The 12,286-nt window shown below is 33.5% G+C and overlaps 1 protein-coding gene across 1 annotated transcript in view; it reads right to left on the bottom strand.

Annotated features, from left to right (window-relative positions):
• The window catches only part of Tmprss15 (transmembrane serine protease 15), a 95,994-nt gene that overhangs the window by 44,381 nt on the left and 39,327 nt on the right, over window positions 1-12,286 (bottom strand). The window contains exons 12-14 of the mRNA XM_048345942.1: window positions 5,515-5,620; window positions 5,054-5,204; window positions 2,783-2,918 (exon numbers count right to left, since the gene is read on the bottom strand). Coding sequence (XP_048201899.1) covers window positions 2,783-2,918; window positions 5,054-5,204; window positions 5,515-5,620 — 393 coding nt within the window. The remainder of the gene's footprint in view (window positions 1-2,782; window positions 2,919-5,053; window positions 5,205-5,514; window positions 5,621-12,286) is intronic.

The following is a 12,286-nucleotide window of genomic DNA, read 5'->3' as shown; positions in this document are numbered from 1 at the left end:
GTTTGCTTTTGTAAAGTGTTTTTAGTTTGACCTTCATATTTAAATAAATATATGCCAGCATCACAGGCATAAGTCAATAGAAGCAGCAAGTGACTATTGTCACAAAACAGAATTTCTGTAGTTATGAAACTGAACTTACATTCCTCCTCACAAGTTACAGTGTTTATCCCTAAAAATGATGGTAGAGCTTACTTGTGTGGGTTATAAGTCTGTTACCCAGCCAACCAATGGTTTACCTTTATTTTTTCTTAAATGAATTAGTGATTTGGAACCAAAAATTAAACAACAACAAAAAAAAAACCCAACTCTGTTCAAATAAGACTTTCACTGAACCAATTGCAAACAGCGTCAGAATGAAATTGTTCAGGATGCGTTTGATGGTAATTAACATTTTCTACTGTGCTAAATATTGCCTTAAAGTGAATCATTTGGCAAGTGGAACAAATTTACTCTGGGTAGATTCTATATTTGTATCTTAAAATCAGATAAGTTATACCATTATAAGTTATACCATTATAATCTTTCTAATGCTTAAAATATGCAGAGATATTAAGCTTCCATGACATCAGGGAATTAATTACCTTTTTTTCCTCCAGGTTAGAATTGATTTACTGTTAATATAGGTCATGCAGATAAATATTTAATATGGAAACCATATTTAACATTTAGTTTTGTGTATGATACTATATTCAAAATTCATCTCAAATATTTTATTTTAGATGATTAAATTTGCTATGTTTTAAACATAGAGCACATAGCTACATTATATAAACATTGAAAAATTTAGACTATTTAGACTATTTGACAAAGGGACAAACAAAACATTGAGAGAACCTATTTCTCAGAATGACCATAATATTGAACTGGAAAAATGTTGCTACTGCTTGGTCTGTTGAGAGTACTTATTCAACTACCATTGATTTTTTTTAATTTGTATATATATTTTTTCATAAACAATATTGTGTTTAATAAACAGATAATGCAACTATGCAGAATGGAGTAAGCCAATTGTTTCTAAACATGACAAAGCACAAACTATTCAACTCATACTAATACTTTTTCTACTTATACTCATTACTATTTTCAAGTTTTCTGGTGCCAAAATTGTATTTGCCAAAGATAGCTGTGTCAGCAAAACAAGGCCAAAATAATATGAGAGAATATTTACTCCATAGAAAATAGTAACTACTAAATTTATGTGATTTTAGGAACCAGACAAACTCTAGTGGAACAAATGTGAAGTAGACTGTCCAGCACAAGAAAAAACTATTTTAAAAAAACTATCACATCTTGTTAGAATTATGTAGCCAGTCTTATACAGTAATTTGTTGTTCCAGTCTGCTATTTTTTCCAAATGTCATTGTCTTCTATCTTCAAGCTTCCTAAACATTTTCTCCAGCTCACATTTGTTTTGCTGTTTATGACTTTTCTTACATATTAGTCACAGATAACCTTTCTATTTTATTAGGTGTTTATCTATTATATTACTATTTTGTATATGAAAGATTATTGCTACATTTCATTTTTGTTTTGCAGTGTTTTTCACATAGTAGATATTTATAAGCTATTGTTGCCTAACGATGATGTAGTGATACTATCCTAATAGAGACAGTGGGAATTTAATATATTTTTATCATTGTTGGTATTTTCTTCTTTTTCCTCTGTCACCTCCCATTAGTCTGAAAGTAACATGAAGTGGTTGTCTCCCTTGACACGAATAAGATGAACGGTAATGAGTTTTCTTTGAAATGCCAGATTTCCAATTAGACTTGAGAGCACAACTAGACTTAGGCTGTGCTTTGTACTTTGGAGGTAAAAATACTTCTTAAGGCTGAAAATCCTAATTACTACTCATCTGCAAAATATTAGTGCCTGTATAAAGAAAACATATTGTAAAACCTTAAAATGACATCAGAACACAGACATATATGCAGATGTATATAGATATATGCATATATAAACATATAGTATGTATATGTACATATGTATTTATGCATATAGTATATATGTATATATGTGTACTTGCTACATATGTACACAAACATATGTATGTATATGCTGTGTGTGTGAAGTACGTGTGTATGGTAACATTTGAGACTCCATCCCATTGAGATTAAATTTTTCTCAAAGCAAGCTCAGTGGGCTTAACAGAACCTTGAGATGTTAAAATCACCCCTTGGGAAAGACATGAGGCCAGGCCACAGTGGCTGCTGGCTGGAATCCTAGCTAACTCAATAGGTTATATCTGAGGATCATCTTTGAAACTAACACGGGAAGAAAATTTTGTCCCACTTTTATCTCCAGCTAAGTAGCTTAAAGCTGGGAGTGGAGCCATGGTGGAACACCACACTTGAGTGCAAAGGCCACGTGAGGACACAAGACCCTAACTTCCAAGGCCAGTACCAGAAACAAAGAAACAAAAAGGGAAACTGAGAACCACAAGGCTGTTCTTTTATGACCACTGACCATTCACCATGGCTGGTAGAATATTATTTCATATTTCAGCAAAAACAAAATGGAACTTAGCTACTTCAATATTTAAATTTGAGAAGGATATTTGGTCGATCATAATAATAAATATTATCCACAATAGACAGCATATAAGTTTTTTTTTCTGAATTTATGTGTTTGTAATATTTTTAGCCTCCATTTTACTTTTCAAATTTTTAATCTTTTATGTTCATTGAAAAAATAATGGTGTTTGGATAACAAAATAACCGAAAGCATAATCTATTTTTATAATATTGATGTTTTAGGGAAAGAACACATTGAAGGTACTTACTAGGACGTTCTGGTGGAGAAGTTGGGACCAAAGTTGGTTCTGGATAAAGACTCTCATTGCATATCCCATATGTTAGGTTAATATCATCCAAAGCTATATCACCCAGGAATGGATTTTTAATAGCATTAAAAGCAACCTGAAATTCATAAACATCTGTAAAATAAGTCTACTTTGGTCCTTTGTGTTCTAATAGCCTCTCACATGTCAATACTACAATCTGCAAATAGGTGATGACCAATAACTGTACTGTGAAATATTTATGAATCATGTGTTTTAAAATTCCTATGGGGAATCCAACTTTCTTATAGTGTATATAGACTGTATACATTTAATTCATACCTACTTTCTGAATTACACAATATTGTTCTGGTTTCTGTCCCTCTCTTCCTTTCCATCTCTTACTGTTGTTATTCTGTCATGTCTGTCATATTACCTGGCAGTAGATAGGATTCTCACTGATTTCTTCCCTTAAACATATTAAAGATTCAGGTAGCTTTTTTTTTTGTTTCTAAATTATACCAGCTAAGAAGTTAAGAAACACTGGTGCGATTATTATAAAAGAGAGAATAAGAGGACAAGAGCTAACTTTTGTCATAAGGTGATTGCAAGATGAGCTGGTCCGAGCCATGGGGATCGATATGAAATGTTGACCCTAGGACACAGAACCCAGACTCCAGGGAAAGGATCTCTGTGAGAGGTTACATAGTAGGCTCAAAGGAACAATGTGTAGTTTGGGCTACCCTTTTCTGCAATCTCCCTTTTGTAGAGGAGACACAAGAACAGAACGGCTGCTAAAAAGCACTACCTGCTATACTACCAACATGGTATCATTATCATACCTGATTTTTCAGTTCTATTGTGCATCATACATCAACTTCTTCATTCATTTATTCTATCAATCTCATGGACATTTTCCCAAATAAGTTCTATTTCCTTTGTAATCATAGAAGAGCAAATAAAATTTCAAAATGAGCATAATAATTATTGAGGATTTCACAACATAGTTCCAAATGTAAATGCAAATAACATAGTGACCCCTAACCATTAAATAACACATTCTAACATTCTAAAGGATACCTGAAGTTGAAGACAATATGGAGACAATGTATACTTTAGTATTCTGATATTGTTTATGTTAACCTGTGAGGAAGTTTATTACATTTGGCATAGTAACTTATTAACAGTAATAACCAAACAAAGTTGAAAAATTGCAAGACTGCAGTGTAATAAAATTATTTAAAGCTTAACAAATTATGATTTCTGGAATTTTCCATGAATACTGTATGACTGCTGTTGAACACATGAAATTGAAACATGGAAAATGAAATCATGGATAAGCTGGAACTACCACAGTGTTTGTAGAACTTGGTTTTTGCTCTGCTTGATGAGCTAACCATGAAACAAATGAATCAAGTAAGTTCAAGTATTTTACAAAAGATGCTCTGTGAACGGAACCAAATCTGGCTACTTAAGTACTTGTTTCCTTACTTCTGCTTTCATGCAGTTTCCACACTCTCACCCAAACTATCAACAAGTAAATAAAATTGGAGGATAAAATTTATGTAAAAATATAAATTCAGAAGGAAGAACATTTTTTTTAAAAAAAGGAGAATCAAGGGAAGGAAATACACAAACAGGAGGAATACATGGAGTCCTTTTGAATATTACAATATTACTGACTTACAACTTGCAGAAAGAAAACAGAAGCCTTTGATATTAACAGCATCTGTCCAAGCACAGATCTTGTTTGAAATTATGCAATTAGAACACTATTAATTTGGTTAAGCTGGTAACCTATAGGATCCTGTATTTTAATTGCAAAAACTCCCAGGAAGTGAATATATTAAGCTGTTAGCTGAAAAATCAATGTGAAAAATTAATGTGAAATAGATGATTGAAGACTTCCCAATAATACAGCTAATAGAACTTGTTTTTCAAGGAAATGTGTGGAGATGAAGCCAGCATGCCGTAGGTTGGGTGTGTAGAGATGACTTTGGGTATCTTTGCAGAGAAGGATGATTCACAGAAAAAGTATGAGCTCCAACTTTGACGTGAAGATGAAAAGATGTGGTTGGCCAGTGCAAGAAAGATGCTGGACAAGTGAATGAGTAAATAAAAATAAAAGGGCTAACCATAAAATGTAAATAGATTAGAACAATTAAGAAAGTGGCTTGCCTTTTCGCAGAAATATATTCTTTTCCACCATAGCTCTGCAAATTATATTTTTAAAATATCCAGAAGAAACAATAGATCGCAAAGTATTTTACAAACCTTAAATTGTACTGTTTCATTTAGTGTTACTTGTCCGTAATTCCAGTTTGCTCCATAATTCCCCTCTTTTTGGAAAATGGTCTTCTCCATGCTGTTACCACTGCTGATATTAACACTTAATTTATACACATTTTCACCATACATAAAATACCTAGTTTGGAAACAAGCAGAAATGTTTGGAGTCCTATTAGGTTATAGCTAATGCATTTTAATGTCTTCTAAATCTCTTACTGTCTTTAAAACTTCTCCCTTGGGTAGTTAGTTGTTGGAACAGGGACAAGAAGATACAAGAACTTTACTTCTCTAATAATTAAAAAAGTCATGTTGCATGAACAAAAACATTGTAAAACATCTTAATGAAATATGAGCCTGAAGCATTGAGAAAGACAATACTCTCATTAAATAAGGTCACACTTACCATGTGTTACACCAGAAAAACAAACAAACAAACAGACACTCACCAGAAACTAAGACAGACCGGCTCTACAGTAGGCTCCAATGGAAGACTTAAAAGCCCAATTCTTTCTCTTCCCGCTCCTTGAAAAGTTGGTGTAGAGATATAAAATCCTATTTTAAAAAATGAAAATTTTTAGGGCTTAAGTATTATTAAAAGTTTTATTGTGTGAGTAATATTATTTGACAGGAAAAATAATGTGTAGGGTAGAAAGATTAGCAAACGTTTTTTTTTTATTATCAAACTGAATTACAGAGAGGTTACAGTTTCATACATTAGGCATTGGCTACATTTCTTGTTCTGTTTGTTACCGCGTCCCTCATTCTCCCCTTCCCCCTTTCTCTTTCCCCAGCCCTCATGAGTTGTTCAGTTGTTCAGTTCATTTACACCAAACAGTTTTAGCAAACATTTTTATACAGTGTAGAAGATAGGAGAACTGAATCCAGAAAGCAGCAAGTGTGGTTAATTTGTTATTTTTAAAAATACTTTTAAGTCATTGTAAAAAGAATTGCCATTTAACAAAGTAATTTATGAATACAATATTTCTTGATCAATGTCACCCCTTTTAACATTCTCACACATCCCTCCCATACTTGCCTCCTCCCTCACTCTTCTTTTATTTGGAAATGTCATGTCACAATCCTGTCCCTCCCAATTAAATTCCAGTTTGTTATTAACTTCGATGAATCCATGACTTTATAGGCCACAATATTTTAAATACACATGTGAAGGCAAGGTATGAAGTTTCAAAGATCCTCAGTTTAATAATCCATTGACTACACTGCACATTTTAAAATAAAATAAGAAGTTACTTGATTTGATAAAAGTTTCATCTTCCTATGTTCCTTTGAATGATAACTAATCAGTTCACAGAGAAGCAAGAAGCATACAAATCGCTATAAAAGTTTTCATAATGGAACAAGTGAATGAGTAAAGTACTTTCTGGTCTAGAACTCATTATTCCAGCCAATGGTTTGAGTCATTTGATGCAGAGTACTGTGCAAAAGCATGTCGAATATTTTCGTGGAGAAATTAATTTTAATCTTAGTTTGTTACTCATGTATTTATGTTAGGAAGCAGAAATAATATAATAAAATTGATATAAAACAAATGAGATATTGGATGAATTTAATTCAATTGCAATGCATGCTTTTATAAAGTGCTGGAATTTAGTGTTTGCTTGGAATCTCTCCTGTGACATCTAACAAAAAATATAGGCAATGTGGCATATAAAATTCAAAACCATTAATTTGTAATATTTAGAGTACAAGGCATGAATAGAAACTATGAGACCTGCCTATAGATACATCAATGTATATTTAGACCAGTGAGGAAAATTATTCAGAATAAATATTTAATCAAGGTGAAGTAATGGCCAAATGCCTTCATAAATGTAATATTTGAACATTTATAAGATTTAGACTAAGCATAAAAATATGTGTGCTAGCATTTAGTTTTATTTATTGCTCATATTTTACACATGCTATAACATTTAATAAATGCTAATTTTAGCTTTGATTTATAGTTCAGTATCACAACCAAATATATAAAAGTATAGATACAGGGGTGAGGTTTCTGAATCCACACAATAAAAGTCCAACTTTAAATCCATATTGAATTCCAATTAATTTAATCAGTTGTTACATCGATATGGAGGAAATAACTAAAATACCATGAACACCACGGAAAAGTAGTAAAATTATTGAGCTACTCAAACACATTTGAATGTAGCAGCAATTCTAACACACTCACAACATACTTCCTTTTATGTTTGACCATGTTCATAGTCAATTAATTACATTCTGAAATCTATTGATTCTGTTATTGACTCATCACATGGTAATGTATTTGGTATTATTTTTAGTAAAAATCAACATATGGATTTATGTCCACAAAAACAAAAGTAGTGGGCTGGGGATATGGCCTAGTGGCTAGAGTGCCTGCCTCGTATTCATGAGGCCCTGGGTTCAATTCCCCAGCACCACATATACAGAAAATGGCCAGAAGTGGCGCTGTGGCTCAAGTGACAGAGTGCTATCCTTGAGCAAAAAGAAGCCAGGGACAGTGCTCAGGCCCTGAGTCCAAGCCCCAGGACTGGCCAAAAAAAAAAAAAAAAAAAAAAAAAAAAGTTAAAAAAACAAAAGTAATTAAATGGGTTATAGTACCTTACAAATTTTGTAAAAATAATAAAATATATAAAAAGTATAATTAATATCAGGTACAATTTCACATTATTGAACATGGGAAAATGACATATTGTACTGAATGATATATCAAATTATTATCTGTGATATTCACTTAATTCTCTATTTGATAAATTAAAATATGAAGAAAATTCTTGATGAAATTATAAATTCTAACAATAAAACTTACAGTGCACCTGTAATTGGATGGCATGAGAAATTCTGGCCATCCAATTCTAATTTTATCTAGACATTTTTACCTGTACAGGTGATCTGACTAACACAACACCTGATAGATGAAACAGGAATCACTGTATTCCAACAAAACTCATTTCATTTTATCATGACTGTAATTTATTTCTTTCTCTTTGGAAATGAACTATTATTCACACATTGTTAATAATTTTAATCTCTAGGGTCCTTATAGTTAAGATAAGTCTGCTAGCTCTACTGATGTTTAAAGTTGCTATTATGTACCCTCCTAAGTCTTCTCAAGATTTGGCATCTTTTTTTGTCTTCAATAATTTTAATTTAACACAATTCCAGTTAGTAACGTGTTCTGATAAGCTCTGAATTATTGTATATCCAATTAGTTGCATTTAGACTAGCAAATCTAAAAGTCCAAACTATATTTTTGTGGAACATCTCATCAGTGGAAGAGAATATTTAGGTCAGAACACTGTTGTCATTATGTATTTCTAACTTATGATACTCCAAGTTCCCTACTTCAAAAACTATTCTTCATATTTACATTTCTTGATAATAATTGTAAGTGCCATAAATGAGTCCCTAATTCATGATCTTTATCTCTTTGCTTTTCCTATTCAAGACATAGAAAATCAAAGTAATATTTGCATCTAGCATTTCTAATGAGAATATCTTTCACCCTTAGTTCTTAAAATTCATCTATTTATGCACACCACGTGGCAGATTTAGAGAAAGTTCTGAAATGTTATGATCTGTGGAATCTTTTATAGTTTATTTATTTTCTAATTCTTCCGGTTGTGTCTTGTTAAAATCTTACTAATCTTTGTGGGGAAAAAAGTCACCAAATTATCTGCTTCTTTAGGAAGTTTTCCAGTTATATTTATCTAGTAGATTCCTTTTAATTTTTCACTGATAAAAATGATACTTCTCTGATGTTGCACTGCATATTAAGTTGTACATTTTATTTAACATAGATGAGATAGCTAGAATTTTTGAAAATAAAGTTGTTTTCCCTGCTTGTATTTTCTATAAATATTATCTAAAGATTTTCTTGGCATATTATCATATTGCTTTCATATTTATTAGAATTCTACACCACTGGAATCATTACATATTTTCTATAAACTATGGAATTTATATGGTCATATAATAAGGCGTTTGAAGGGGCTGGGGATATGGCCTAGTGGCAAGAGTGCCTGCCTCGTATACATGATGCCCTGGGTTCGATTCCCCAGCACCACATATACAGAAAACGGACAGAAGTGGCGCTGTGGCTCAAGTGGCAGAGTGCTAGCCTTGAGCAAAAAGGAAGCCAGGGACAGTGCTCAGGCCCTGAGTCCAAGGCCCAGGACTGGCCAAAAAAAAAAAAAAATATATATATATATATATATATAATAATAAGGCCTTTTAAGAAGCCTTCAACACCAGGTGCTCATGGCTCACCCCTGTAATCTTATCTACTCAGGAGACTGAGATCTTAGGATCACAGTTCAAAGCTGGCCTGGGCAGGAAAGTCCATGAGACTCTTGTCTCCAATTAACCACCAGCAAATTGGAAGTGGCCTGTGGCTAGCCTTGAGCTAGCCTTTAGCTACAGAGCTCAGGGACAATGCCCTGGCCCAGAATTCAAGCCTCATGACTGAAAAAAAAAAAAAAAATCCTTCAATTTTCTTGAAATATCATCTAGAACGATTGAGATTTACCTTAGAGTAAATTTAAAACTTAGAAAAATTGAATATATTTCATTGATTTAAGCAGTAAACCTCCTTTTGGGAGGGTAGTGGTTCTTACAACTCTCTTCTGCCACTTTTGAAGTTCTTCATGACCTGAACTCAATCTCTCCCCAACAATCATCTCAAACAAACAGAGGACAATGCCAGGCATGCACTTATGTTGATGCAAATAACTGAAACTGGAGAAATACTGTGCTTTCTACAAATCTGGAGACCTTTCTTAAGAAGAAAATACCAACATGGCCTAGTGGCTTATGTCTGTAATCCTAGAGACTCAGGAGACAGAGACCAAGAGGATTATGGAGTGAAATCAGATCAAGTTAAACATTTGGGAGACCTCATCTCAACCAATAAAAAAGCTGGGCATGGTGGTAAAAACTTGTTATCTCAGCCATGTAAGAACTGTAAGTAAGGATCATGACTCAGACTGCTCAGGTCATAAATGAGAGACTTGTTGTCAAAAATACTAAATGGCTCAAAGGGTAAAGCATCTGCAGAACAAGAAGAAGGTTCTGGTTTCAATCCCAGAAGAAAGGAAAAGAAAATAGGCTCATAATATATGATGTTATGAATGGTTGGTATGTAAAATGAAGTGGACTTAGTACATAAATGTTATTGACAGTAATATACTGGACAATGGTCAAAGGTCAGTTGGAGCCTATCAATATTACACAGTGTATTATTTTTCTCAAATCAATACTTCAAGAAAGATAAATTTAAGATGATAGATAAAGACTATAACTATACTAGTACAAAGTTTATATGTTTAATTGAAATCTTTATATCTACATGACTAGCGTAAGAAGTTATAAAGCTTAAGAAGTTGAGTCAAATAACCATTTCATTCCTTCAGATACTACTTAGTACAGACAATATTTTGTATCTCTTTTGTAGCATGAAAAGAAAATAGTTACTAAACATAACAGGTATGTATTACTAGTTTTCATGAGTCAAGCATTTTCTTAATTTTCTTTAACAATGGTTATCAGTTTGATATTTTGAACATGCTTTCAAAATAAGTTCCTTCTGGCTTTAATTTCAATTTCTAGATAAGGGAACCAAGGTAGGTAATAGCCTGCATAAATTGAAGGTCTTATGAAAGTTTAAATGTGAACTACATTTTAAGATCTTTTGTTCTACACTATGCTACCTTCTAAAGCATCAAAAAACATCTTGAAAGGGGTATGGCCTAATCTTTGCCCTGACTTGACCTACTGTGATCCTTCAATTCTAAAGTGTGTGGACAGTTCACGTCAATTTCCCTGAAAAAACTGACCCTTTCAAGGCACCCCAAGAGGCTAACTCTTCTTTCCCCTCCTGTTCTCTTTGCTTGCAACAGGAAGAGAGAAACATTGAAGATCAACAATGCAAAGGTTTAGGGGCCATGGCTCCATCAAGAAGAGTGTTCTTTAGAAGGTCTGGAAAAGAAGTGGCTCGGATGTTCTCCCTTAAAACGATGCTAATTCAGTATGTTGAATTTAGGCTTCCTGTCATTGAAGGTGAATGCAAAGGAACAAGGAAAGCTGACATGATTAAGAACAGCAGGAGAGATTTAATTCTCTTCCATTCTGGAAGTAGGATGTTCTGATGCATTAAAAAGGCAGTTGGAAGAACAAATGTCCTTTGGGGTGAATGGCTGGTGATTATGAATCACGGGTATGAGAGCTGCAGAAGCCTTATTAAGCCATCCATGGACCTTATTACTTTGCTGCCTCTGGTGAGCTCTGACCTACTCTGCCTCTTTAATTTTAAATCACTTCTGCGACATGACTTTCTCCTGAGGTGTCCCCATCCCACCCAACTATTTCAAATCTCCCCCTGACATTCAATCCGTTTCACTCTGGTCATTTTCATTGCATTTGCTTAGCTATTAAGCTGTTGTCAAACGGAAAGATTTTTTTCCCTCCTGTAATGTACTTATACTCTTCAAATAGCAGTGAAAATATTTTTTCTTTTAGTATGATGACATAAAAGCCAAGAAATGATCGTTTGAATGTCAAAGATGTCAACTACAGAAAAGCTATCTGCCACAGTCAGTAGATATAATCGCTTCCTGTACTTTCATCTAACTTCTCTACAAAGTCTGGAAGAGACTTCCTTTGGACACTGTAGGAAAAATCATGATGAGATTTCTTGATGGCTTCAGGTCCTCTTTCGAGGGCTAGGGTGACGATCGTTTAAGGAATTGAGGATAGTAATTTGTGTGGGGTCAAGCTCTGGGAAATAGCTTACCAAAAGAAGATTAATTATGTAGGAGAATATGCATGTCATTATTTTCACTATTAATTACTTTTGATCTTATTCAATCAGACTCTACCTAGGGCACATTTTTATGCATAGGTCTATACACTAATTTTTGCACTAACAAAGAATGGCTGTTGACTTTGAATAACTAATAATAACTAACTGTTGTCTTTCCTTCATCACATATCCATGGTCTGATGTCTTTTCATCACATTTGCTGTTTTTTTTTCCCCCTCATGATCTTTTTCTTCTGCAGAAAGCCTTGCAATGGGCTTGCTACCTTCTAAAGCATCAAAAACCCTTTGTCTTCCACCAGCTCTTCTCTGCCTCTGAGTCAAGAGGAATCTTACCACTTCTGCACTCAAAAATCTCAACTAGCCCCTCTTTTTTTTTATTATCAAACTGAATTACAG

This window comes from Perognathus longimembris, chromosome 5, assembly GCF_023159225.1.
Source record: "Perognathus longimembris pacificus isolate PPM17 chromosome 5, ASM2315922v1, whole genome shotgun sequence".
Taxonomy (NCBI): domain Eukaryota; kingdom Metazoa; phylum Chordata; class Mammalia; order Rodentia; family Heteromyidae; genus Perognathus; species Perognathus longimembris.
The sequence above is the reverse complement of the archived record's forward strand: the minus strand, read 5'-3'. Positions and strand labels throughout refer to the sequence as shown.